Source organism: Desmodus rotundus, chromosome 5 (assembly GCF_022682495.2).
Source record: "Desmodus rotundus isolate HL8 chromosome 5, HLdesRot8A.1, whole genome shotgun sequence".
NCBI classification, from domain to species: domain Eukaryota; kingdom Metazoa; phylum Chordata; class Mammalia; order Chiroptera; family Phyllostomidae; genus Desmodus; species Desmodus rotundus.
In genome coordinates this window covers 84898855-84926140 of record NC_071391.1, presented here as the reverse complement: position 1 = coordinate 84926140, position 27286 = coordinate 84898855, and the positions used below count along the sequence as shown (strand labels likewise).

Below are 27286 nucleotides of genomic sequence, written 5' to 3'. Positions count from 1 at the left end.
GGGGGGACCAGTGCCTGTGCCTTTCCCCTCCGGGGGGTGGGGAGGGCCCTAAGAGTTTAAAAAACAAATGGTTAAGACGGAGAGGTCTGTTTAATCAGATTTTTATAATTTAATTACAAAGTGGATCACATGTTAAATGAGGTTAAATAGGAAACCTCCAGAGTCAGCCCAGGGGGAAAAAAAAAAAAGAAAAACTTAGATAACACACACGTGTGCAAATGCACGTGCACACATGTGCACACACACAGAGCTGTGGCAACATGGCAAGCACCTGGTCAAAAACCCTCACCCCGAGAGCTAATCATGTCAGCGTTGCCATAATGCACACAAAACTGGCTGTGGAACTCAAAATCCAATTTGTGGCATGTTGATTAACTCTGTAGCCTCTTTAATGAGCTTGACATTAAGTGCAGGACAAACGAGACTACTCAGAGCCCCCTCCGGCCTGCCCACTGCACCTGCGACCACAGTGGTCTGTCCTTACCTTGAGGTTTCCCTGGCATGGGCCAGGCCCAGTGTCATTCTCCCCAAGCCAGCTCTGTCCCGTCGGCAACTCATGCCCCTCCATGCAGCACAGCTGAGAGTTTATTATACGATGAGTCGTGTGAATCAGGGATCCATCAATGCCAAGAGCACGGCTGGACTAACTTACCAAACACAGCTGCCCATGCTAAACACCAGACCCCAGCAGCACATGGGCCAAGAACAACGGAATATTAATGAGGCATTGTGTAGGGTGTGCTCAGCCGAATACGGCTTGTGTGTACAAAGGCTCGCTGGGGTGGAAATCAATAGGTGTGTGTGTGTGCACAGGCAGGGCACACGTTCCATGTTTCCTAGATTAAGCAAGTGCTTTTCCCAAACTACATCTCCCTTCCCACAGATCTGAGCCATGACTGACACAGAAGTATGTGACATTTTGATAGCTGAGCTCTTTGAAGGTGGCCTGGGCAGAGCAGGGCATTCCTTGGGCAGACTTAGCAGGGCTGGGACCATTCAAGTTCCAAGAAACCAAGAGATTTGACCCAGAGCATCCTCAGACGTTGCTGAAGGTGACTGGCATTTGATAAGGCTGAACCTGGGGACATTGTGAGGAAGGTGTTGACAGGAAGGTGCATATACCTTCAAGAGATGCTTATGAGGCACTGCAGAGGAATTCCTTGTCAGCATTCCTTCCTCCTTAGCCTCTTTGGTCAGGCCCTGCCCTTTGGGACTCCCCCATCCTATGCCAGCAATTCTAAATTGTTCTCAGCAAAACTGGTGATGCTAAGACAATACGCTCCCCTGAACAGAGTGGCATCTAGAAGGCAGAGCCCAGGCAGGCTCCTTGGCCGGGATGCCCACGGCTGGCAGGACAGGCCCACTGAGACCACAGTAAAGAAAGCCCCTCCCTTGTTCAACAGAGCCACCCATGAAAGGCCTGGCCTGACTATTTAATCCCTGAGCTGTAACAAGACTCAAGAATGAGGAGAGAAAATGCTCACCCACCCATTCCTGTTTGCACACAGTTTTTTGTGCCCTTTCTAACAGACATGAGTATACATCCTGTCACGAACCCAGATACAGAGTCTGCCTGTCTGTCTCCCCGGCCCCGCCCCATCACTGCCTCTCACCCCAAGCCCAGGATAGAACACACAGCAGAGATACATGCAGACTCAGAAATGGGTAGCCCTTTATCCATGTACTGTCAACAAGGACCCACTTCTGTCTTAGACAAAGGACAGAATTTAAGTCATCCATTCCCTTACTTGGGGGGTGAGGGGCAATTGCAAGGAAGAAATGCCTCTTGGCCCTCAAAGACCAAGTGTCCCATCCCTGAAACCCAGAGGGCAGTGTGGTGGCACCTGGTCTAGCCTCCTTGACTCAAAACCCCTCTCCTCCCCCATCACCTGGAACTGGCTAAGTGAAGATATTTCACCGCTCATTGTTTACTCCCCGAAACTCTCCAGCATAGAAAATATGCTGTTATTGTGAAACAATTAGGACTACTTCTGCAATGCTTCCCTAAGAGCTAGAGGCTGACCTCGGGAATGTGCGTCCATGGGAACGGGGCCAGGGAGAGGGTGGGGGGTGTAGCAGAGAGAATCTGAGACCAAGCAGGTTGGTTTTTCTCAAAATGAGATCTGGGTCCACTGCCCTCAGAGTTCTTTGGGAATATCTATGAACAATGTTGAGTCTTGCACCCCACCCCATATGCAGTAGAGTTTCTGAGGCAGGGCCCAAGACTACATTTCTCATGAGCACCCTCTCTTCTGAGCACTGAGAGATGGAGCACTCAAGTTCCACATGGTGAGATGGGGAGAGCTATCAGCATCTACCGGCGCGATGAATCCTCCAACCCAGCCTAACCCTTGAGCAGGAAGGGCTGAAGGCTAATTTTGCGCAGCACCTCCTATTTTTGGAGGTAAATCCAGACGTTGGTTCCCAGAGACCCTGATCTACCCATCACCTGGCCAGCCTACCTGTGTGTGAGCGCAGGTGGCGTTTGAGGGCAGTGTGGCTGGGGAAGGTGCGGTTGCACTCGCTGCAGATGTAGCTGCGCACACCCGCGTGGACCTCCATGTGCTGCTGGAGCGCACTCTGCGCCTGGAAACGCTTCCCGCACAGCAGACAGAAGACAGCCATGTCAGTGCCTGTGGGAGACAGGAATGGGGAGACCTCAGGCAGCTGGAACACAGGGCCACTCTTTACCCATTGAGGCTAGAGCAAGAGCCAGCACCAGGCCTAGTGCCCCCGAGCTCCCATGCTCAGGGGGGCAAACCCAGAGGCAGCCCAAGACATGCAACGTTGATGGAGCACCTAGTATGTGATCCAGTGGTGGACAAAATCAACTCACTTCTAGTGGGAGAAAGTCTAAAGTCTAAAGTCTAGTGGGAGAAAGAGGGGCATTCATCCAACGCAACACAGCAGCAAATGTGAGGCGGCAACTGTGTGGGGGGTGCTGTGTCAAAGGCATGGTTCTAAAACGGCATATATCAGAGGGACTTTTTGGAGTCTGGGGCAGGAGGTGGGCTGTCAGTGAGGAATAACAATAATGGAGATAACATCTGCCAGCTATTGTTTGAATGTAACTAACTCTACATCCTCACCCTTCAGATAAGGAAATCCAGGCACAGAGACTGAGCAACTCGTCCAAAGTTATGTGGAGTTCCTAAGCAGCAGAGCCGGGATGTCTACCCCGGCAGCCTGGATGTGAGTCCTCTCCTCGTGCTAGTTCTATCAGACCCTATTCTTTTAACCACTTCTCCATTCATTAAAGCACCCATCTTAAGGGTCCATTCAATCAACAAATATTATTTTAGTACCTTCTACAAGTAGGACCCTGTGCTCAGTCACAGATGTCTGTCACCCAGCACACCGGGTGAGTGGAGGAGAGCGTTCCTGGAAGAGGAAACAGTAGCTGTGAACACTCAGGTGGGAGAGAAACGTGGCAGATAGGAGGATCAGACAGAGAACAGTGCGGCTTGGGAGGCAGGGAGAGCACAGAGGGGAAAGCCAAAAAAGCAGGCAGAGCCAGGTCGTGTAGGGTCTTAAAGCCATAGTAAGGGCTTTAGGTTTCATTCCAAGACCAAAGGGAAATTTTCAAAACAATTTAAGCTGGGTAACATGAGATTTTTGTTTAATTCAGTCTAGTCATTGCCTGTGTTGATATGAAGCCCAGGCAGTCGGGTAGGTACCCCATGGCACCCTCCAAAGACAGGCTGCCATTTCCTGTTTGTAAGCCTGCTGTCCAATGCTGCTCTGGAGCCCTGGCTTTTCTGGGTACCGCACCATGTGAGGAAGTGCCTACACCTACTGCTTTGAATTGTTTCCAGAGCACGTTAGCTGCCCTAGGAAGCTCGTCTGCTCAACTCTCTTTGCTGGCATCTGGGCCGCATCACCTGTGCTCAGCCCTGTGGGAGGGACACAAGTAGGAAAGGTAGGCAGGCCTGGCATCTGTCAACCCAACCCAGAGAGGGGGAAGGGGCAGCATTGGCTGTTCGGTGTGGAATCAGGGAGTTCCTGGTGGGAAGTGGGGTGAAGAGAAGGACTGCATGAAGAGCCTGCCTGCTGCCTCCCTGGTCCACCCATGGAGACAGCAAGTAGGAGGTCTGTTCTCCCCACCTGAGTCCCATTCATGGATGGTTTGGGGATGGATCAGTGGGAAGGCAAGACCTCTCACTTCCCCCTATTCCTCCAGCCCTCACAGCCACCTGTGTAGAGACTCAGAAGACTAGGCATCTGTAGCCATGCTCAATCCACGCTGCCTGCATCCTGGACCAGGGAAGGCTGAGCAGGGAGACAATACAAGAAAGGACGCACTTTTGTTTCTGGCCTTGAAGAGCAGAAGGGAAGGGAACTGATACAGGCATTGTGCTAGGTGCTTTATCAGTGCTGTCCTCTCATGTAAAACTGGCTACTTTCCAAGGCAGGCATTCTTATTCCTCTTTTTACAAATGGGAAAATAGAGAGATTAAATAACTTCCATAATGTCACACAGTGAGAAAGGCAGTGTTGAGGTCTAAAAATGCATAAGTCTGTCTATTGTCAAAAACCACAGGGCTGGGCACATGTCTACCTCTGGGTCTGCCACCCATCTGCCTGGGCTTCCCCTGGAAAAGCAAAGTAACATCACAAGCAAACCAGCTCCAAACATGGCTGGTTCAGGAGCTCCAGTGCATCCAGGGCTCCCTCCAGCAATGCTTAGAGAACCTGGGCTGGAGGAGTGGATTGGCAGCAGAATCCCAGGCAGGCTCTCTGCAGGCTTCCAAATCCCTGGCAATCAGCAAGATCTCGGGGAGGTGTTGGGGCACCCAGCTCCATTTGATCGAGGGGCACACCAAAGGGAGTGGTCTATCCAGGCAGAAGCAAACCAGCGGCTGAAAATGAGTCCCCCAAGTCCAGTCCATTCTGGCCAATATACCGAGGAGTGGAGTCCATCTGCCACATGTTCTGTGACACGGCAGCCCTGGCTGCTTCATTCTGAGGGCCCCCGGCACTGGCCTCCTCTGTGCCCCTAGTGTCACCTCACAGAGAACCCTGTTGTCAAACAGTTGCTTTAAATTGGTAAGATGGACCAGGCTTCCTGGGTAAGGCATGGCCAGGTTTCTCCTCGTGCATCCCCTGAAATTTCCATGGTGGAAGGAGCCTGGGTCAGAGGGAACATGAATGGCATTCCCATAGAATACCCTGAGTCTAAAACGCCAGGCCCAGAGGAGCTCTGAGGGTCAGTACCACCTGGTAGGACAGACAGACTCCTGCGGCACTTGGCCCCCTCAATCTTGCCAAGGCCCCTGGAAGCTGCCTCCTGTGCCATCCATCCTTCTCTGGATGGCCTGAACCCACTTCGGGTCCATTCGGCTGACTCAGTGAATATTACCAAGTGTAGATACTGTGCTAGGTGACAAGGGATATGCTGTGATCAACTGGAGAAACAGGGTCCCAGACTGTTGGGAGACATCAAGTCAACAACCAACCAACCAACCAGAGGGCAAGACAGGATGACTTCAAGAGGCTTTGGAGCAGATTCTGAGAGATTTTTCTCAATGGCTTTGAAAAGTGAAGAGTACTGAGAAGTGAGGACTAGAAGGTGGGGCACAGGAGCCAAGGTAAGGAAACACCACGAACAAATCTCAGGGACAGGAGGCAGAGGACAGGCCCTGAGGGCAGAGATGAGCAGGGAAGGTTATTGGGGGTCAGATCACAGAGGGCTGTATTGCCTGCCAGGTGGGACAGATTACTCCTCATTCTATAGGCAATGCAGCGCCTGCCACAAAGGGATGGGGGTGCTGACATGATCCTAGCAGTATGTGAGGGCAATTACCCTGAGGGCAGCGTGGGATAAGTGGCTGGAAGTAGAAAGAGAGCTGATGGCTTTTGTGCTACCACTAGAAGAGGGTGAGAACCAGGCTAGGGTAGGGGCTGCAAGGAGAGGAAGAGTCAAAGAATGAAATCCAGGAAGGTGGTATGGCAGCACCTGGGATCTGGGCCTGAGCTGGGAAGCACCCTGCACCTGAAGTCCCAGACAGCTGGATCTGCACCTTGGTGACAGGTTTAAGATGATATAGCCACCACCTAGAAAGAAAATGGAACAAGGTCCCTCTCATGGTCTCTCTCCCCTTCCTGGGATCTCCAACAAGCCTCAATCAGGGGCTTTCTCTGGCCACTAGGACACTGACACAGGCTCAGAGTCAAAGGCAAGGGGGCTCTGAGGTCCCACACCCACTGTCCCCGTTCTTGTGTTTGAACACCAACAGCTGAGGGAATGGAAAAAGATTTTAAATAGAAAGAAGGGCCCTGGCTGGTGTAGCTCAGTGGACTGAGCGCGGGCTGTGAACCAAAGTGTCGCCATTTGATTCCCAGTCAGGGCACATGCCTGGGTTGCGGGCCACATCCCTAGTGAAAGGCAACCATACATTGATGTTTCTTTCCCTCTCTTTTTCCCTCCCTTCCCCTCTCTCTAAAAATAAATAAAATAAAACCTTTAAAAAAAAGAAAGAAGGAAGGGCAGGAGAGAAGTGGATGAGACACAGGAAAAACTACTGGTGCACACAAGTTAAAAATCTCAAGACTGGATCTGAGCCATTAAACAATTTGCTATAGTTTCTGCCTAGCTGATTGTCTGCATGTATGATGAGTCAGGGTAGATTCTATTACACTGGGAGATTAAGCAAATAAATGCTAGCTTTTGGAAACACATTAAAATGTGGGACTACGAAAATAAAATTATCTAGAAAATTGTATTAGCAATTCATTAGCAGTGAGATGTGCAGCAGGGCACGGGGATCCGGCGGCGTCTGCACACTCTGCCCCCTCCACGCCAGCTAGCATAACACGAGGCGGGAAACAAAGCACAGATATCTTGGCTCTGTCACTTACTTGCCATGTGACCCTCAGCAAGTCACTGAACTTCTCTGGGCCACAGGATGCCCATCCTTTGCCATATTGCCTGTGGTTGTTGAGAGCATCCAACGAGATACCATGTGTAAAAGCTTTATAGCTATAAAGTGGTAGCAGAGCCAGTGCCAGCCCAGATGACACCTTTGTCTGAGTTAGAAAATCAGGCGCTCCTCTGGGCAGACACAGCTCCTCACCTGGGTGCACAGCGCCAGCGACCAAAGTGGCTGGATTCCAGCCTCCTCATCCCCTCAGCTGAGCACCTTGTGCAGGATGACCTGGCCACTGCTCAAGACAGCCCTGCACAGTACACAAGCCTAAGCTGTTTTATCGACTCCAGGCTGCTTCTTCCAGGAAGCTGGCCCAAGAGAAGGCATCTTGGCTGAGTTACACCATTTAGTGCTCAGCGCCAAGAACATCCTCCTCTGAGCTCTCACGATTACAGCACGTAAAATCCTATGTTGCATTTATTTTTGACATTCAGCTCTGCCTACTAGATCGTAAGCCCTCTAAAGCAGGAACTGTTCTCTTTATCTTTATAGAGCACAGGGCCTGGCAGAGAGCAGGCACTCAGTGACTGGTACATTAAAGAATAAGGAGCTATGGGGCTATCACTAAGGGCAGAGGGTTTGGGAAGTCACGGTACAGAGAGACAGATGGCTAGACCGGGGAAAGCGAAGACCAAACGCAGCCATTGCTGAGAGCTTCCAAGAAGACTCTCCTTGGAAATGAGTAATGTGAAGCGACCCGCAGGCAGTTGATCTCTTTAGGGCTCCTCATGTCTGTGTGGTAGGCTAGAAAGGACTGCCCAGTTCTGGCTCCAAGTCAGCTCTGCTATTCAGAATTGAAGACCCAGACCCCAGAAGGTCCTGTTCACCACATCACACAGTGAATAGTCAGAAGACCCTGGTTCTGGCCCAGAGGGGTCGCCCTTCCTGGCTTCCTGACCCTTGGCCGGGTAGCTGCTGCCCTTGGCCTCCTTTCTTCACCTGGACAACAGCATTCATAACTACCTGCCCTTTCCAACACTGACTACAAAGCACTGTTATGTTTATGAGGCAACTGACAAAAATGTTTCTGAGTCTGTAAATCATGAGTGCCATTTTCTGTCAATCTATAAATTTCAATGTAAATCATAATTTTACATACATGACTTAGCCTTGGCCCAAGGAAATAATTTACCAGGTCAAAGAAGAGCACTTCCTCTGCTCTTCTGAAGAAAGAAAGGGGCTCACACTCAGGCTGGACTCCAAGGATGTCTGCTAAAGGGAGTTAAGACTGGGTTGAGGGGATGGGTGTGCCAGGTTGAATGAAGAGTGGCTCCAGGTGACGTGGGCAGGGCAAGTGCAAATGCCTGGGCCCCCTCTGCATCAATTCTATGTCTGGAGATGGATGGCCACCCCCGCCCTCCACCCTCACAGGCAGCACAGCCAGTGTTGGCTGCACAGCATGTACGGCTCACAGACTCCCAATTTAAAATGAGTTTAATTTTAGCAAAAAAAAAAAAAAAATGGGAGAAAGCCAAGGCCAGGGTGGAATAGGAGGCAGGAGTGGGTAACATAGATCCAGGGCATTTATTTCACCCAGGTGATGACTGGGTCTGAAATTATGAGACACAAAACCCTCATGTTTACACCTGTACCATTTCCATACCAATTAGCTCTTTAATAGAAAGGAAGGAACAGGATCAGAGGGGTACACAGCTGGAGATGTTCAGGTGCTATACCTTCTTATTATGGAGCAAGGCTCTTATTATCTCTAGATATAAGCGGTTTCTTAATCAAAAGAGCAGAGGAATCTAAATATACTCCAGCTTTTTTTGGTAAGCAGGCAGTGACTGCTACGTGTGCATGTGCCGGAGCGTGTGTGTGTCCAAGCACGTGGACCACGAATAAGCGTCTCATGTCCAACTCCTCCGACCTTACCCAACAAAGGAAGAGCTGCTTCCCTTGCCTCCCCACAGGTTCTTCTCCCCAGAGTAAGAATATACAAAATTTAAGGGTGTGTGAAAATCCTGACTTACGCTGGAACTATCTCTTCCCCACCTCCCTCCCAACTCCTTCAAGAATATCTTTTACTTCCTCTGACTCCCAGATTTCTCTTTTCTAGGACACTACCTCCAGCCCTGGGCAGCCAGTACCATATACCAAAACCATCACTGAAACTGCCACCTTCCCCCCTTCCCTATCCACCTCCCCCATCCCCCATCACTGTTAAAGACAAGGTCAAGATGCATCATCCACTGTGCAGGAGAGAAAGAGAGACACAGAGAAGCAGCCTAGGGCTGATTCACACCAAAGGCAGGAAGGCTCTGTCCACATCCCAAGAAGATGGGAAGGCTAGAGGTGTTGCGGGGCTGGGGGGGGTGCAGAGGGGGTGGCGTGGGAAGGGATGGGAGGCAGACAAAAAGGAACCAAACACCCAGCCCATGATATCAGTCAGCACAGGTGCCCTCCCCCTTTTTGACTCCTCCATGCCATCATCACTTAGGGACTTTTCAAGGGATGATTGGAGAAAGAAGCAAGAGCTCCCCTTCTGGGCATAAGTTGCAGGACCACTGGGACAGGCTTCTGAACTTCTCACAAAGCACAGTGAGGGCCCAGCCTGCCCAGCCCAAGGAAGTGCCAGCGCCCTGACCCCTGTAGTGACAGCTGCTAGAGAGTGAGAGACAAGGCCCACTGTTTCCTTTACTGCCCACTGACTCTTTTTCAGGAGCGGTAGAGAAAGCTAAGGAAACACATCTTGGGAGGCTTGCCTCAAACCAAGTTAGCCGTAAGCCTGTGCATGGGTGCTTGTCTCCTGCCTATAGTCACTTACTGCTGGGCACTTTTAATCAATGTGCTTCGTTACATCTTTCCAAACCAAGCCAGGAGCTAAAAACTACATTTAGCCTTCTCGTCAACTTCAGCCTTGTCAATTCCAGTGTCCTTGCCCACCCCTCCCTACCACTTTTTCCTTTCTCATCTGCTTAGAATCTTGGAAGGCCCCCATAGATGTATATAACCTTCCATTTTCACAAGGGAAAGGGGGAATGTTATGGTTTCCTATTGTTAGTCCAGGAAGCAGAGAATTCTTAATGCATAACCAGAAAAGGGAGGAGCTGGAACAGCTGATTTAAATTTGTTTTAAAACTAAGCCATGGGTGGCTGTGTAATTAATTACATGTTTCAAGGCACATACGTGTGGGGGTGCGCATGTGCACGCACACACACACCTCTCAGTCTCTCGGGGAATGTGGGCGCATCCTCAGGCAGCAGCCAGTAAGGCTGGCTCCCAGAAAACTGTGTATTTGTTTAGCAGTGAGCTGCAGACACAAGTGCATTTCATTACTCGGCACCTCCAGCTACAGTAAACAAATTTGTCAGCTCACTAGCTCATTAAGGTGCACCCCAGACATGGGGGATTTATTGAGACCTGCACAATAAAAGTAACGTGAATAGATCTGCTAATTTTGTCAATCATTCCAACCAACAAGGCAAGAGGGGAAGAAACTAGGGGAGGGGGACAAGAAAAAGGGTGGAAAATAAAGGACAGGGGGTAAATAGGAGGGGAAAAGTTGAGTTTGGTCTGCAAGAGAGAGTAAATGGTTAAGATGGAACCGTGTCTATGCTTTGCTGCCTAGTTACAAGACCATCTCCTTAGCTCTTATCTACTTCTGGCTGGGGCACCCCTTTACTTCCAACCAGGACACCCTTTCTAGGGTGCAAGGGCCCTTGGCAGGAAGAGTGTTGAGGACAAAATTAATTGTGAGATGCCAAACCAAGGCCTGGCGAGGCCACAGTGACGGGAACACGCTCCTCGATTCCTCTTGCTCTACATGTGATGTTGAACTAAGGAACTGAAGATGAAAAGCCACGCTGGGGAAGCAGCAGGCTCCTCCATGTCAGGAGAGACTGGTTGCCCCTCCTGATACCTCTCACTCCACAGTCCCTTCCCACTCCAGCTTCTGGACCCTTTCAGACATTCCAAATGAATTCAAACTTCTACCACAAGAGCAAGAAGAGGTAAAAGGAAAGGGAGCCTCTGTGTGTGTGTGTGTGTGTGTGTGTGTGTTGGAGGGGCTGGGGTGGGAAGTAAATCCGGAGAGGTATGCAGCCCTCTGGTCTGTAACTTTCAAAATGACAGCAGGACTGGGGCAAAGGTCATGAGGTCCAAGGCCTTAAGCACCTCCGCCAGCTGTGGCAGTGCAGCCTGGAGCCCGCAGGACGCCTGCCCGTATAAATCAGCGGTAAGTAGCACCCGCTGGGGGTGAGGACAATGGGCCCACGCAGGGTTGGGAGGCAGGACAATGGGGCCCAACCAGTGCGCAGGCCCGGAACAAATGTGCCCTGGCACCACGGGGCCCCCATTTGTGAAACTAATTGGCCCACAACTGAAAAACTGGACCAACTTCAATAGCCCTGAGAGGAAAGGGGCGCCCACAGACACCTAAGCTTGCCCAGCCCTGGGGGAACCTGAAACAGAAGCTTCTCTCAGGTAATACCCATTTGGTGGAAGGAGAGGGGCCTCCGAGATAGACACACCTGGGAGAAGATGGCTAGGGAATGTGGCAGGTGGGCATCGTGCCGTCTTGAGGGACCCACTTCTCCTCCCAAGACGGAGGAAAGAACTACCTTCCTCAGTTTCTCTGCACTGCTTGTTCTGTAGGAATAAAGTTCAAAGGGGAGAGACAGGTACCTGTCTACCTCCGGGTTTCCAAAGCCAATGGGCTCTCTGCTTCCCAAGTTGTGGGTAGGTGGATGATTGGCCAAGTAGAGCTGCGAGGGGTTCCTTCCTCAGGCCATCCTCCCTGGCATGTCTTCGGCTCTGCCTGTAGCTGTGGTGGGAGGACTGCAGTTCTCTGCAAGGCTGCATGAGAGCTGCGCGGTAGGAAACCAGGGCCCCTCTGCTCATACTCATCTGGTCCAGGAGGTTTCTGGGCCTAGAACCCCTGAGGTATGTGGTGAGAGGTCAGGAAGGCACATGCAAGGACGGGCCAGGGCAATCATCCTGCTGCTGTACTCTAGGCCTTTCCTTACCTGTAACCTTTCACGATAGGCTCCCACTTGAAGAAGGGGAGAAGAGTAGAAAGCACTGGAGTCTTCAGCCAGAAGACTTGTCTTCAAATCCTGGCTTGGTGACTAACTTGCTGTGCACTCTTGGGTAGGTTACTAAACCTCTCTGAGCCTGAGTTTCCTCATTGGAAAAATAAAGGTAGAAGTAAATTATTCTTAAAGGGTTCCCCCCAATCTAGCAGTCAATGGTCCTCGGCCTACTGAAGAGGGCACTAGAAAACTGAAAGGCCCTTTCTCCCATCGAGATGTATGTCAGACAGTTCTCCTTCAAGTCTGTCTCAACAGCCTTCCTTTAGTTAAAAGGAATCTTGAGGTTTCAGTGGGAGCCAGTGGCTTAGGCTCACAGAGGGACAGTCATAGGCAAGGCAAAGAAAAGATCTAAGCTTGATTGAGCATTTGCTAGGGGCCAGTCAGGTCTGTCATTCCGAACCCTTCTCGGGGAGCCCTGTGAGGCACGGATTTTTAGGAACATGGGGAAAGCAAGACCTGAGAGAACCTGCCATACCCTTTATCCCAAGGGACCCCCAGTTACCTGCTAGTATCCCCAAGAACTGGCCACACACACAGAAGGGCAATTCTTAAGTCTCTGGGTCTAAGGGTACCTGTAAACCTCTCCGTGCTTGGGAAGGGCCTGGCTGATGGGGTGGGGAGGGGGAGCAGGGGCTTTCTCTCCCAGGCCCCCAACACTGGGGTGACAGAAAAGACAATGATGTGGCACAGAGGGTGACCAGAGAACCAGACCCTCTGAATCCAGTGGCCTCAGGTCCTTAGCACGGTGCCCAGCGCAGAGCAGGCACCTGCATGCAGAGCAGTGTGTCCAGAGCTTCGTGAAAGAGCACAGACGTTTCCCCTGAAGATGAGACCCAATTTCCTTATTTGTACAGTAAATTATCCGCAGATCTCTTCCATCTGTCTTACTGTGCACGAGGCACTTTCTAGAGACCTACTGTCTCCAGTTCCAGGTATCCACAAGCTGATCCCGAGGCCCCTGGGGAGGGGTCTTCTGAAAAGAGCAGTGAAGCTGGGGTCTTATTTAAAATTTCCTCTAAATCCCGATGTATTCCAGAGATTGTGAGGTGAAGGCCAGAGGAGGCCACATGGAAGAGAAGGGACAGATGAGCAGAGACAGTCAGAGGCAAGAAAAAGACCCCGAGAGACAGAATGGGGTGGGGCGGGGCGGGACCGGGGGAGACAGAAATTCAAAATAAAATGAAATCCTGATTGTTTCAGAGCCATTTAAATATCTGGCAAATACTGGGCAATGAAAAGAAAACCTACCCCATATGAATATAACAAAAACAAACCAAAAAGAGAGAAGGACGTACTCATTTTACTGACATTTTAATGGTTTCTCTCCTTTCCCCCCTAGAAGATGATTACAAATTAAGCAGCATTTAAATGCTTTTTACTGTCAACAATTAAAAGCAGGGCTGCGAGCCTGAGAGTGTGGTAGCCATTCATTCCCACGGTAACCAGGGTACCAGAGGCACCGCCAGGCCTTCCCATACTGTACCGCACACAATAGCCAGACAGGGAAAAGTGCGTATACTGTCACTTTTGCAGGACATTCAGAAGCAAATTAAAATATAAAAGGCACCCACACAAAGGTTGACACCAAGAGTGAGGGCAGGGCAGGTCAAGCTCGTGGAATTAAAAGTCTTAGCAACAGCAGGGTTTAAGCACAACCAGATCACACCTGTTTGTGGAGGGAGGGGGAGAGAGCAAGCGAGGCAGGAAGGAGGAGGTGGTTGTCCTAGGGACAGGTGAAGAGCCATTAGAGACTCCAAGAGCTCCAAGCCAGACCCCAGACCTCAAAACTGGCCAGGCAGTTCAGGGGAGGACATCCGCCCATGGCCACCCTGCCATACCTGCTCCATGCATGGCCTTCCCCGCTGGATCACAGGTAGAAACCTGGTGACCTTAGTGTCGCTCTGCTCAGTGGAAAGGATTTCAAGTAGGGTGGACCAAAGAAACACATTTAATTTTTCAGAAATCGACTCTCTTTTTTCACTGTCTACGCTATCACTACCAATTCAGGCCCAACCCCTGCCCACCCAGCCCGATACCACTAATACACACGTCGTTCTGAAAGGCCAAACCCCAGTTAGTCAGTATTTCATCCCAGTAAATTTTATTGCTAGAACTCTCTTTTAGTCAACTCAGTATGGACTCTAAGAATCCAAATGATTACAGGAACCTTCTAGAATAGTGAAATAATGAAATCTCACCCCCCAGGATAGAGGGGAGAAAAGAAAGGATTAAAGAGGAAAAGGAGTGGAGGGGGAGCTTATGGGATGTAGCTACCAATTTCCTTTCCAGTTCTCCAGAGGGGAAGGTGGGAAGAAACAGAGGTGAGCTGGCTCCCAGGTGGAGAGTGAGAGGCTGGACTTAGAAGCAGCGGGTACATTTCTGTACTGTAAAGTTTAACATGCAGAAGGGATGACAGAGAAATAAAAGAGACACGTCCCCTTTAAAAGGAAATATAATTTACAGTGTGCAGCCAGGCGGCCCATAGTTTCAATCTCGTTTACTATAGAGAAAACTCTGCTAGCTGTTCTCTATCCCACAAATCCGATTTAATCAGACAAGCCAGCCAGCGTGGCTTGGAGTAAAAACGGATAATTAGTAAACAGAGAGCTACTCCAGTGCTTCATTGGCATTCGAGTTGGGCTACTGTGTCGCATTTAAAATGCAGTCTGATGAAGTTTACAAAATCAAACCATTTGTTACTCCTATTGAAGAGGCTTCAGGCCACTTGCAATTAAATTGGAATTAGTGCTCAGAATGAGACACAGCAAATTCATACTAAAAAGGGATCTGACTTTGAGACATTCGACTTCACTTCGTTTTCTGTGTGAGCATGTGGGTGGGTGTTACTAAAAGACTCCTTGCTCACCCTGACTCTGCAGGGCTCCCCAATTTGGTGAGCTTGGCCCCCACAACCTTCCACTCTCTGGGCTAGCTGTGGGGAGTGAGGCAGCGGGGGAGGGGAGGGACAGCTGACTCTGGGGAGCCAGGCCCTGCATTCACACCAGGAAGATACTGTACTAGGGAGAATGTGTCCGTCCACAAAGGACCATATGGCTCCCTTCTTCATTGAGCCTTTGGACAAGGGGATGGGAGGGGGCAGGGAAGCTGCCAGAAGGCACACTTCCAGGGGGCACTAGCACCGCCCACCTCAGACAGCAGGCTGGCGGCTTGGGGAGAAGGGAGCACCCTGTCCCTGTTGGCTGGTTTCCTACAGCGTTCCTGCCTTCCCTCCCTCAGAAGCCTGTGCACAGGGTGTGTTGCTATCCCCATCAGCGCACTACTGGCCCTGTGCACTGCCCTCCCAGGCAGAAAAGGTGGGCAAGCTCTGCCCTGGCAGGCCTTTGTAACCTAGAGTCCACAAAACCTCCAACCTGTCCAGGGTTAGAATTCAAAACATTGATGAACTTGAAGGGGGAACCATTGCATCTTTATTTTCACTGAACTCTGAGATTTAGCAGTTTCTTTTTTTTTTTTTTTTTTTTTTTTATGCTCTTACAGTGTCCCAATTTTTCCCCCTCTGCCCCTCCACTTCCATAGTCAATCCCCACACCATTGTCTATGTCCATGGGTCCTTCATATATGTTCTTTGATTAATCCCTTCACCTTCTTTCAACCAGTCCCCACCTCCCCTCTCCCCTCTTACAGCTGTCGGTCTGTTCCATGTTTCTATGCCTCTGATTCTATTTTGCTCATTAGTTTGTTTTGTTCATTAGATTCCACTTACAAGTGAGATCATATGGTATTTGTCTTTCACCAACTGGCTTATTTCACTTAGCATAATGCTCTCCAGTTCCATCCATACTATCACAAAAGATAGAAATTCTTGTTTTCTGCTACATAGTATTCCATTGTATAAATGTATCACAGTGTTTTAATCCACTCATCTACTGATGGGCACTTAAGCTGTTTCCAAATCTTGGCTATTGTAACTAACACTGCTAGGAACATTGGGGTTTCTAGGTTCTTTTGGATTGGTGATTCGGGATTCTTAGGGTATAATCCCAGAAGTGTAATTGCTGGGTCAAAAGACAGTTCCATTTTTAGTGTTTTGAGAAATTCCAAACTGTTTTCCACGGTGGCTGCACCAGTCTGCATTCCCACCAACAATTTTTAGCAGTTTCTTCAATGGGGAATGAAAACAACAAACCAGTCACGTTACCTGTACTTGTGACTTGGTAGTCGATATTTTCACACTGCACTGGCAATGTTGCGATTATCTCGAAATATTTATGCAAACCATAGATGTTTGAGGAGCTTGTTAAAAGGATAACAAAGAATCATACATATACTTATTACAAATGGTTTTAAAAAGTATTTTGGTATCTATATTTAAACCTTCCATTTATAACCATATGTTATTTTACTTTCTATATTCAGAGAACTTATTCTGAGGAAGTGTTCATAGGTTTTAGCAGACCTCCCAAGGGGCCCCGTGGCACAGTATGTTAAGAATTCCTGATCTAGGGGTCTGGGGAGACAGAGGAGAATTACTGTTTAATGGGGACAGAGTTTGGGGAGATAAAATCCTGTGGATGGATCGCAGTAACAATGATATGACTGCACTTAATGCCAATGAACTATACTCTTAAAAATGGTTAAAATGATAAATTCTGTGTTATATATATTTTACAAAAAATATATAGAATCCTTAGTCTGGATCTGTTAAAAGTTAATTGTGCCTCTCCAACCCCTCTGCTGCTCACAAGGATGCAGACTAAAACTCAGTTTCGGTCCTTCTTAACTTTTCCATCTGCAGGGAAGGGTGGAACTGAAGGCTCAGGCTCCCAGGAAGCAAGGAGCTCTCCTGCTTGGATCCTCGGGAAGGACACCAGCCTCGCAGATCTGATGCCAGCCAGCCTTGAGCAAATCGCCCGAAGTTCAACAACGTTTTTAGTCTTCTCCTTGTCAGAATGAAAGCCGCCTGAGAGCAGGGACCTCATTTCTCTTACACACCTCTGTATCCTGTGGACCTGGCAGGTGTTTGATGACTATTTGCTGGATGGAGGGAAGTACGAATGGGCAGATGAAGGACTAAACAAAGGAATTTTCTCTCTCTAGACCTGTGTCATCTGTGATATAAACAGGACAGGCTCTGTGATCCTTTAAAGCTCCTGCAGTCCTCAGGGCTCGCCATGCTCCCTGCCTACTACCCACACCTCTGCCCCCCCCACCCCATGTGCAGCCCTCAGGTGCTATATACACATAGGTGAGGGACAGGCTGTCTGAGGACTACTGAAGGTGATGGGCCACTGTCCTCAGGTCCCAGGACTTCTTTGTGGACCTCAGCAATGGCTCTGCACTGGCTCACTAGGCCTCATGACCTGCCACATACCATACCCCAGAGAGGATATGGGCTGGTGGTGAGGTTGGCAAGGGAGATGAGAGTGAATCTGTAGATTTGCTGAAGAGACAAGCAAGGAGAGGCAGCTACAGAGATCCAAGGACGAAGCTTTTACGTAGTGTCAGGCAGTGTGCAATGACTTTGAAAACCTGGAAGGAGGAAACCTGCTATTCAGGGAAGGTAGAAGAGGGAAGAATTGGTTGAATAAAAAAAAATAAAAACAATACTTTGCCTACCAGCCTCTCCCATTCCCCCCAAATTTGGAATGACCCTCCTTCCAAGTAGGTTGCATTCCTGGCTCACTAACTCTCTCCCAGGGAAAGGAGATGAAGCATCCAACAGGTACATGCCTGGGCCTCGAGGCCACGTCAAGTGGGTGTATGCTCCTCAGACAACTGATGGACAACTCAGTCCTCCTCTTCCACACCTTCACAAGCACACACGCATGCACACACACGTACCCCTTTACATTCTGAAGGAAATTCTGGAGGGAAACACCAAACTCAGGTTCTAAAAAGGAAATGCAAAGCTAAATGTCACTTAGTGGTTGGGGTTTTCTTTCCTCCCATGTGGGTTTGGTTTCCAAGGTACCTCCCCTTTCAGTTCCTCCTCTGGAGTTTCTGGGCCACTCCCTGACAGGACTGTAGCTGAGGTTGGCCCCAGAGCAGATGGGAAACTTAGAGCTCATTCTCTCATGCCACATCCGAGTGCCCAGCACCCATAAACAGTAGCTAGAAGAGACATCTTTGTTCTCTCTACCCCAAATTGGCATCGCTAGATTGCGAACCTTTCTACCTGTTCTTCTCCTTTGAATTACCTTCATTCCTCTCTCTGAGTGGCAGCACTTGTACTTCCCTTGGGAGACAGTACTGGAGTTGTTTGTGGCACCACTCATTCACTCACTCACGCACGCACCTAGCATTTCTTGAGTTCCAATTCTGCACAGACGTGAAATGCCAAGGCTACAGTCCAAGAATACACTTCTCACCCCAAGAAGTTTAGTCACAAAAGTATAGAGCTGCCCTGCCCAATATGGCTCAGTGGGTTAGACATCGTCCGGTAAACTGAGAGGCCATCCATTTGATTCCTGGTCAGGGCACACGCCTGGGCTGCAGACCAGGTCCCTGGTTGGGGGCTTGCAAGAGGCAAAGAGCAAAAAACAAGGACTTCAAAGTCAGATGAAACCTGAGTTCACATCCTGACTCTGCCGTTTATTAACTGACTATATAACCAGATGCAAGTCTCCTAATATCTCTAGGTCTTGGTTTCTTCCTCTGTACTAGTCATAACATCCACCAGGCAAGGTTGCTGGGAGGATTAGAAAGCATATATGAAAAGCGTCTATCACTGTGCCAGATGGTAGGGAACTGAGAAATGGCACCCATTTAGAGCAGGTGATTTTCAACATGTTTCATCTCACGGGACACATAAACTAATTACTAAAATTCTGCGGCACACCAAAAATAGGTATAATTTTAATTCATTCACACTAGACAGCTATTGTTTTGTTGGCTGTTGTCATTTCATTTTTTTATTCAGTAATCTAAGTGCCCATGACTAAATAGTCAGGTATGGCATGTTTCAACAATTCTTGCAGCACACCGGTTGAAAATTGCTGATTTAGAACACTGATTCAGGGGACTGGGCTAGCCGTGGAGAGAGGCATGTGAAGAAATGGACTATGGTATCTTAACTTACATACCATGAACTACACAGCCCCATTCCAGGAGGTGCTTATAGAGAAACCTCTGGGCCTTTCACCACCAGTAAGAGCAATTCCTCTCAAGTGCTAAATTTAAACCTCCTTCCCACCTCAAGCTCTCTCACCAGAACCATGCTTCCCAAACATCCCTAGCATACCCTTCCTTTCCTTACTTCTTTCTCCATTCAGTCCCTACTTCTAGGCCCATGTTTCAACTACCAGCTGCCTCCTTATGGGTCCCTGAACCTTCTTGCCCATGTTCCTTCCAAGGCACTCACCCTGCCAAATCCTAACCTTGATCAGTCTAACTCACTCCCATCTCCACTCCACTCAGAAAACTGAGGCAGAAGACATGGGGTAGGAGCTGCAGTAGTGCAGTGATGAGTAGCCACGACTGCACTGAAAGCAGAGGCCCCTCCCGGCCTCAGGTCTGCTCAGTCCTAGTGTCTGGGGAAAGGACGGGGCTGGACGTGGCAACTAGTAGCCCCAAGAATTGGGCAATGAGGGAAGCAAAGGCTAGGAACTGATCAAGGCCTGCTATTGGCTGTGTGTGAATAGTGAATTATCTGTTGCCAGGCCTGGAAAGAATCTAACCTCCCCACTTTGCAGAAGACAAAAGTAGATGATATGACATATTTAGAATTATAGGTGTTAAAGAAATTTAATTCAACCAAGTAAATTTAAACATCTAATTGGCTTTATTGAACATTCATGAATAGGGCAGCATCCCATCCAGTAAATAGAAAAATGCTCCAAAGATCATTTATATGCTGATGGCTCCAAGATATCATGGTCCAGTGAGTCTCTCTCTTCTGAATTCCAGAGATAACTGTATATCCAAATGCCTCCTTAGTAGCTCCTTACTGGATGTCACACACACCTCACTACTCGAATGTCAAAACCGCCAACTATCTTAGCAGCAACAAGAAAAATGCTCTGCTTCTCCTCTGTGTGCCCCACTTCAGTGAAGAACTCCACCATCACCCAATCAATTGCCCAAGCAAGTAAAGGGGCCATCATCCTGGATTGCTTTCTCTCTCACCTCTCACAGCAGATCAGCCATCCAATTTCTTCAGCCTCATGAATATCTTGACTTCTTCCCATTTCCTCTCCATCCCCACTGCAACCCCGCTGGCTCAAGCTGCCATCATTTCCTACCTAGATCATGGCAACATTTTCCTAACAAATCTCGCTGCCTTCAGTTTAAACCCCTCCAGTCCATCCACAACCCTATCACCAAAAGTCATTTTTCTAAAATACAATCTGATGTCGCCCCCCTGACTACGACTTTTTAATGTCTCCCCACCACCCTCAGGAAAAAGACAGAACTACTTACAGTGATCTTCAGGGGCCTTTCACAGAAATACTGTTTACCTCTCCAATCTCAGATCTGGTCCTGTTCCCCACTCCCATTTTCAATGCCATGGACTTGCCTTATCTCTCCTAACTCCAGACTTTTACCCATGTTGACCTCAGCCCAGCATTCTTCCCTTTATTCCCCATGACCCCACGTTCTTGACTTCAACTTTTCCTCATCCTTCAGGTGATGACTTAGATGACACCGCCTCCGGGAGGCCTTCCACTTCCCCATCCAAAGTGGAGGCCTTCATGTGTGCTTCATGTCGGAACATCTTACACCTCCAACATAACAACAGCCTGTGTGTGACTTCTTTACTTCCTTATGTGCCTCCCTACAAGGCTTGAGGACAGAGGTTTTGTTTTTCTCACCACTGATTCCCAGAGCCTAAAATACTACCAGGTATATAATAGGCATTCAATAAATATTTCCTTAATGCATCAATAAATAAGTAAATAAATATATAAAAATTTAACCTATTAATACTTCTGTGGCAAGTTAATATTTGAGTCTTAACAATTCCAGGTAAACTCACCTCTTTACCCTCTCTAGCCATCCACCACCAGCCCAAATTCCATGTGAACTGTAGGCTTCTGGGCCTGTATGTTCCTGTATCTTGAACACGTATGACTGATAGGTGTACACTCACATCCACGTGCTGTAGAACCAGGGCATGGGCTCTCCTGAGCATGGCTTCTCCTCTCTTACCTGGAAGTACTCATTCAGTTGTGCAAAACTACCCAGACATCTCTTCATCGTGGAGAATCATTCACGTCAGTGGCACAACCAGAGCTTTGAATGGGAGGGCTTCAGACAGAGTTACCAAGTGTTACCCTATGGCCAAAGCTGAGAACATGCAGTTTGGGACCTGATGTCAAACAAACCTGGCATTTCCTCCTGGCCACTGGCAGAACATGGACTCAAGGCTACAGATGCCTCTGGTCTCTGGCACACACTTCCTACCTTCTTCTCCTTCAAGACCATGGCAGGCCCTCAGCTCCTCCTGCAGTGCACAGGCACACAGGCTGGCCCCAGTGCCAGGGCCCTTTCCACCCGGGAAATGGGCTCCCTAAAATCATGCTCTTGGTGGGTTTTCCTCCCTTTTCAGATAGTGATTATGTATAATATATTATTCTGAGATTCGATTTCAATAGCAGATGGAAAGCCCCTGAAACAGAGCTGCTAATGGAAATGCCAAAAGCCATGTCACTAACATGCACATAAATTTTGTCCTCCAATACAATCCTGCTAGGAAAATAAAGATTGATTTTTCTTAAGGAGTTGAACAGGCTTTTGTAAGATTTGGGTCCGACGTTGTTCTTGGCTCTGGCCAAAGACCCCAGATCATGTGACTCTAGGGATGACTGTCAGAGGTAGATGCAGTGACAGGTGTCCTTGTAAGCAAATATGACAAGAGAGGCAGCCCCAGACCAACTAGCTCCTGGGCAAAGGTGCCCCGACCCTGGCTATATCATTTAGGTCCCTTCCTCTCTCCAAACACCATGCTCACACCTACTTCTGGTTCCCTACCTCTCAGGTTCAAAGAATACTTAAAAATGAGAAAGATAAGCATTCTATCATGTTTATGCCTCTTTCCTAGCTGTGATTTTTTTTACAGCTAATACAAGAGGCCACTGAGAATTAGAAAACATTGATGGCACTTTCTGTTCATTCTGGATAGAGTCGTTGTGGGTATTCTGTAGAGTAATTCAAAGTGTTCCTGTGTGAGCCCTGATGGAAGCACTATGGAGTTTCTGAAGTCTCTGGAACCAGTGTCAAACAAAGGCAAGCAAAAAAGATCCTAGATAGACCTCAAGAGAGGTCTACATCAGAATGTCTGCCTACCACCGTCCCCTCCACCTCCTGCCGCCGTGTTGTTTCACACACAGAGAACATCAGACACAACCCTGTATGGACATTTTGTGGTCACAGACCCTTTTCATAGCATGAGTCTGCGCTTGGCACCAGCTCCTTATTCCTCCCTGGATCCTCCATTCTCTAAACACTGCCTGGGGCATACATCCCACCCCTCTCCCCTTTCCCTTTCCTTCCTCCTCCTAGTATCACTCATTGAAATTGTTTTTCTGAAACAATGCCTACCAAGGGAAGACTGCAGCTTGCTAGTGATACCGGCACAGTGAGAGACTGCTACAGGCCCCATCTTCATCTGAGATGCCTGGAGACTAAAGCGGACAGGAAATGGCCATGAGAACTGTGCAGGCCTCAGATAGGGAGGGGCAGGGACAATCCCCAGATCTTCCAACTACGACACTTCAGTAGCCTGTGCACTTTGGGTGACAGAGTTCTTTGTTTAGCACACACTTAATTTTAGAAAAATCAACTTATTTAATTTCTGAACAGGCAGGATCTGGCTTGATACCTCTAAAGAAGCTCGTTCCCCAAAGGATCAAGACCCCAACAGTGGATAAGCAGTCATGGACATTCTGCGCGGGAAGGACAGAGTGTTCGTATTAATTAACATCTTCATAGAAGGAAAACTGTCTCCGGGGAGGATCTGTTTGCTCATTCTCATTTACTCAGTGAGCCTAAATGGATTCTGTGAAGGAAAAGAAAACGATGGAGTGTTTGGACAGAGACGACAGGGCAAGAGGAGAGAGGGTTCATTCTGCTGCTGCACGTGGGCCGCCGGGCAGGAAAGGGTGCCACAGAGTGCTGTGATGATCACACACATCCTGTGTCCTCTGTATGCCTGCAAATCTTCAACCAGGGAAACGGGGGACAGCATCTACCTAGCAAATGTTTGTGACAGAAAGCCCTGTACCACCCCAAACTTTCTAAGTGGCGACTGTGGTCTGTGTCCCTACCCCACCCCATTCAGTCCCTGTAACATCAGATGGGAACCATGTGATGAATTGCTGGATTCTTAATTGGTTGCTTTACTTGTGTACTAATTAATCATTAACTTAATTAATGGGCAGTTACCACAAGGCAATAAAAAAATTAAAATGTAGCTCCAGCTTTTCTCTCATGTATATTTATTAGGCACCTTTAGGAACCTGCTGCTGTGCTGTAAGGGGGCTGGGGACACACTGATGCATCAGACAGATACAGTCCCTGCCCTCGTAGAGCTTCCCATCTAGTGACGGGACAAACTTAAACACATGACTACTTTTAAGAATCTCAAGACTGGAAGGTAAGTTGAGAAGGGATCAGGCCTATGCCTACCCCTCATACACTCCTCTTGATGAGTCAGAGGCTGCAAAATGGCATATTTACACATGCACACACATCCCCTGCTCCAATACACACAGCAGAGATGTGAATGGCAGCTATTCAGGGCTGGGTCCTGGGTTATGTCATTATAGAATAGCAGGCAAGCAGTTGCTAAACCTCCTTGCACTGGAAGACTGCTTCTGCCTGAGCTGATTTATTCCAAGGACCATCTGGGCACAGAGAACAATGTGCTCTCCTATCTGAATGACCGGCCGTATTAGTCATACCCTCTTAACCCGACCCCTTCATCCCCTAATCTTCACACTTTCCTTCATTCCCTTTGATGGAGGCCAAGGACTGCCTCTCTTTTCTCACCTCTCCCTAGGCTGGAGAAGTTTGCCTGGGACAAAGAGCTCTGCCCTCATGCCTGTGGGTCTAGCAGTCAAGCTGGGACAGGCTGCATGAAAAGTGACTTACAGTCTCAACACCCCAAAACCACCCCCACTCTCCTGGCCCTGCCTTTCCTGGTTGGACATGGGGGTAAACTCCCCTGGCAGTGCTTGCCCCCCAGCCTTCCCAGGGCTTCCAAGTCCCAAGCCAATGGCCTCGAGAATTAGCTCAAGGCAGTTCAGGTCCTAAAAGCTCTCCTTGAACTGGCCCCACTCCACTCTGATAACCCACACCCTCCTGACCGCTTCTGCGTATGGCTTGTACAACACCATCACATCCTTATTCACGCCTGCCTTAAACTCTCCTCTCGCTGTTTTAACACAGGGAGCCTCATATCTATTTTATTTTTAAGCTACAGTTCCTCCAGAGTAAGGAAGAAAAATGAACTTCCACATTTACTTCCCTCATGGCCTAGAACATACCTAGGCCTGGCGTCACAACTTGATTTTGCAATAGGAATGAGTGACCCAACACAGAAACCTGGAACCTCTGGCTGAAAGAGAGACTAAGATTCTGCTTCCTCCCTCCCCCAGCCCTCTACCCAAAGGCCAGGCTTTCTTGGGGATGGGAAGGAGGACCACCTGCTCAGATTGCTCGCTCAGCAGCATGCACCTGCTCAGGAGACTCCTTTTTAGAATTTTACTTGGATACTACAAGTTGCTGTTTATATTTATGACCGGTGGGTTTTGTTGTTGCTTTGTTGTGTTTTGTTTTTAGTGCTTAACTACAAAAAGTGGAGAAAAAAGAGAATTCTGATTCATGGCGATGTACCAATCTTCAACCCTCCCTCCCCCACCTGGGCTCCCAAGAGATGCCCCCCCCATGTCTTAACCATTCAAATGAGGTGGGTCTTGGTGCATCTGCCTTCCTCTCCCCCACACATTCTCTCTCTCTCTCACTCGGCTTTTACTCTGTCTCACCTCGTGCCAAGACAGAATTGATGGTGATGAGCAAAGAAGATGGAAAAAAACTCAAGCAGACAATGAGCTGGATTAGGTTTATGGCAACAGGCAGCAAACTCATTCATTTCATGTTTTGCAGAATATAAAAATGCTAAAACATTTTAATTTTAAATTCTTATCATTGAATTTACTGCTTTTCTCTCACAATGATTTGTGTTGCTTTTTAATTTTTACAGTCTCTACAGAAGCCAGATGCTACTGCCTAAGGACAAAATAATAAAAACCTACTGCAGTCATGAGTTACAGAACAAAAAAGAAGCAGGCAGTTGACAGAAGTTAATATCTCAATTTAACAGTGCTGCTTTGCTAATGATCCTTTGATATGTGTTTATTTAGAAAGGTCTGATCTTGACCTTGAAGGCAAACTCAACCACAAAGTCTTTATGAGAAAAGAAAAAGACTTTATTTATAGATTGGCTTTATGTCAATCACTCTGGCAGCTGGTCCGAAATGGCAAGCCCTGGAGGAGGACGTAGAGGGAGAGTGGGGCACATGGCCTAAATGAAGTGTTCAGTGTGGGAGAGGAAAAGGAGAACTTCCTTTGGAAGGAATCAGTGTGCTTATATTCCCTCCAGAAAATAAGTCAGAACCAAGTGGGATTATCCTCAGGAAAGAGAGATGTGTGCAGAGGGAGGGTGTGTGAGGCAACGGGACCAACATAAAGTCTCACCTAGGTGCATCTTCCAGGAAGGTCCATGCAAAAGGGCAGGTCCCTCTCTAAGAACTTTCCAGAACTTCAACGACGACTGACCATCCAGTGCCCGCAGAAGCAGAAGAGTACACCTGTAATCCCTGATTCCACAAGTTCTGAGGTTGTTCCTTCAGCCTGTGTCAGTTTCTTCTCTCCCACCTTAGGCCAGGGCACTGGTCTAAGGAGTTCCCCCGGGTTTGAGACTGCCCAGAGCTGGACCATCAGAGGACCCTCGCCCCGTACAGCCCCCACCTGTCTATCCCTGCACCAGGGCACACCTTCAAGTTCTTCCAGAAAGAAGCCCTCTGCATCTGAGGCCTTGCGCTTCTGTCTGCAAAGCCTGAGGACCTGACCGAGGCTGAGGCTCGTCTCTGCTGAACAGTGCCCTTCCCCTCCACAGCATTCTACCCACTATGCTCTCCACCCCCATCTGTCCCAGGTGACTCTAGTCTCATGGTCTCAGTGACCACTCACAGGCCCAATCCCCACCTCCAGCCCAGACTTCTCTTTTGAGCCCCAAATTCATATATCCAAGTGCTCTGAATGTTCCACCAGCAACTTAAACTCAATGCGTCCAAACATGAAGCCCACATCATCTGCTTCCAGACCTGCTCCCCTCCCAGATTTTTGTCTCAATTTTTTTAAAGATTTCGTTTATTTATTTTTAGAGAGAGGGGAAAGGAAGGAGAAAGACAGGGAGAAAAATATCAAATGGCTGCCTCCCTTATGTGCCCCGATCAAGGACCAAACCCACAGTCCAGGCATGTGCCCCGACCAGGAAACAAACTGCTAACCTCTTGCTTTGGAGAACAAGGCCCAACCAGCTGAGCCACACTGGGCAGGACTGTCTCAGTTATTAACACTAACATCCACTCTGTCACCCATGCTAGATGCCTAGGTGTCATCCGGGAGATCCCTTCTCCTCCCCCACACACTTCAACCCAGCTAATTTTTTATTATCTAAGTACTTCCAATACGTGTCCCTTCCTCTTCATTTCAGAAAGGCACTGCTATGTCCAAGCCACCAGCATCCCTCACTAGGATTCCTGCAAGAGGCTCCCAAACACAGCTCAGTTCCCTCAGGACTGACCTGCACACAACCACCAGAGCCAGAAACCAATCTGATCTCATCACTTCCTTTAAAGACTTCTTAAGACTCCCCATCAACTATGAGTGAAATCTAGGGTCCTTCCAATGGCCTAACAAGACCTCCACAGTCTGGACCTCCCTACATATCCAACTTCATCTGCCACATCCGTCTCAGACATGATACTTACGCTCTCACCACCGTTTTAAGTACACAGTTCCGTTTCTTCTGCTTAGCACTCCCCCTTCATTTGGGCTAGTTTCCAGTTCTTCTTTAAAACCTGCAGTGTCTTCTTCTCCAGCTGGCCTTAGCTGTTCCCTGGGTATCTGATGGGTATACCTTTCTCTGGGTTTCTGATAGGTACACCCTTCTCTGGGTTCCCACACACCCTGTGTACAAATATCGCCATCACTGCCCTCAGTATTACACATTATAATTACCTGCTTATGTGTCTGCCTTCCCAGCTCTGAGTCCTCTGAATCAGGACACCAGGGTTTATTATCTTTGTACCCCTGGCATTTAAGCACATAGTAGGCATGCGATGAATGTTGAATGAGTGAAT

General features: G+C 48.6%; 1 protein-coding gene across 4 annotated transcripts in view; it reads right to left on the bottom strand.

Moving 5' to 3' along the window:
• Nucleotides 1-27286, bottom strand: part of ZBTB16 (zinc finger and BTB domain containing 16) — a 203351-nt gene that overhangs the window by 23091 nt on the left and 152974 nt on the right. For all 4 annotated transcript variants that reach the window (XM_053924524.2, XM_053924522.2, XM_024570825.4 and 1 more), the window contains one exon: nucleotides 2463-2633. In XM_053924524.2, the coding sequence (XP_053780499.1) occupies nucleotides 2463-2633 (171 nt within the window). The remainder of the gene's footprint in view (nucleotides 1-2462; nucleotides 2634-27286) is intronic.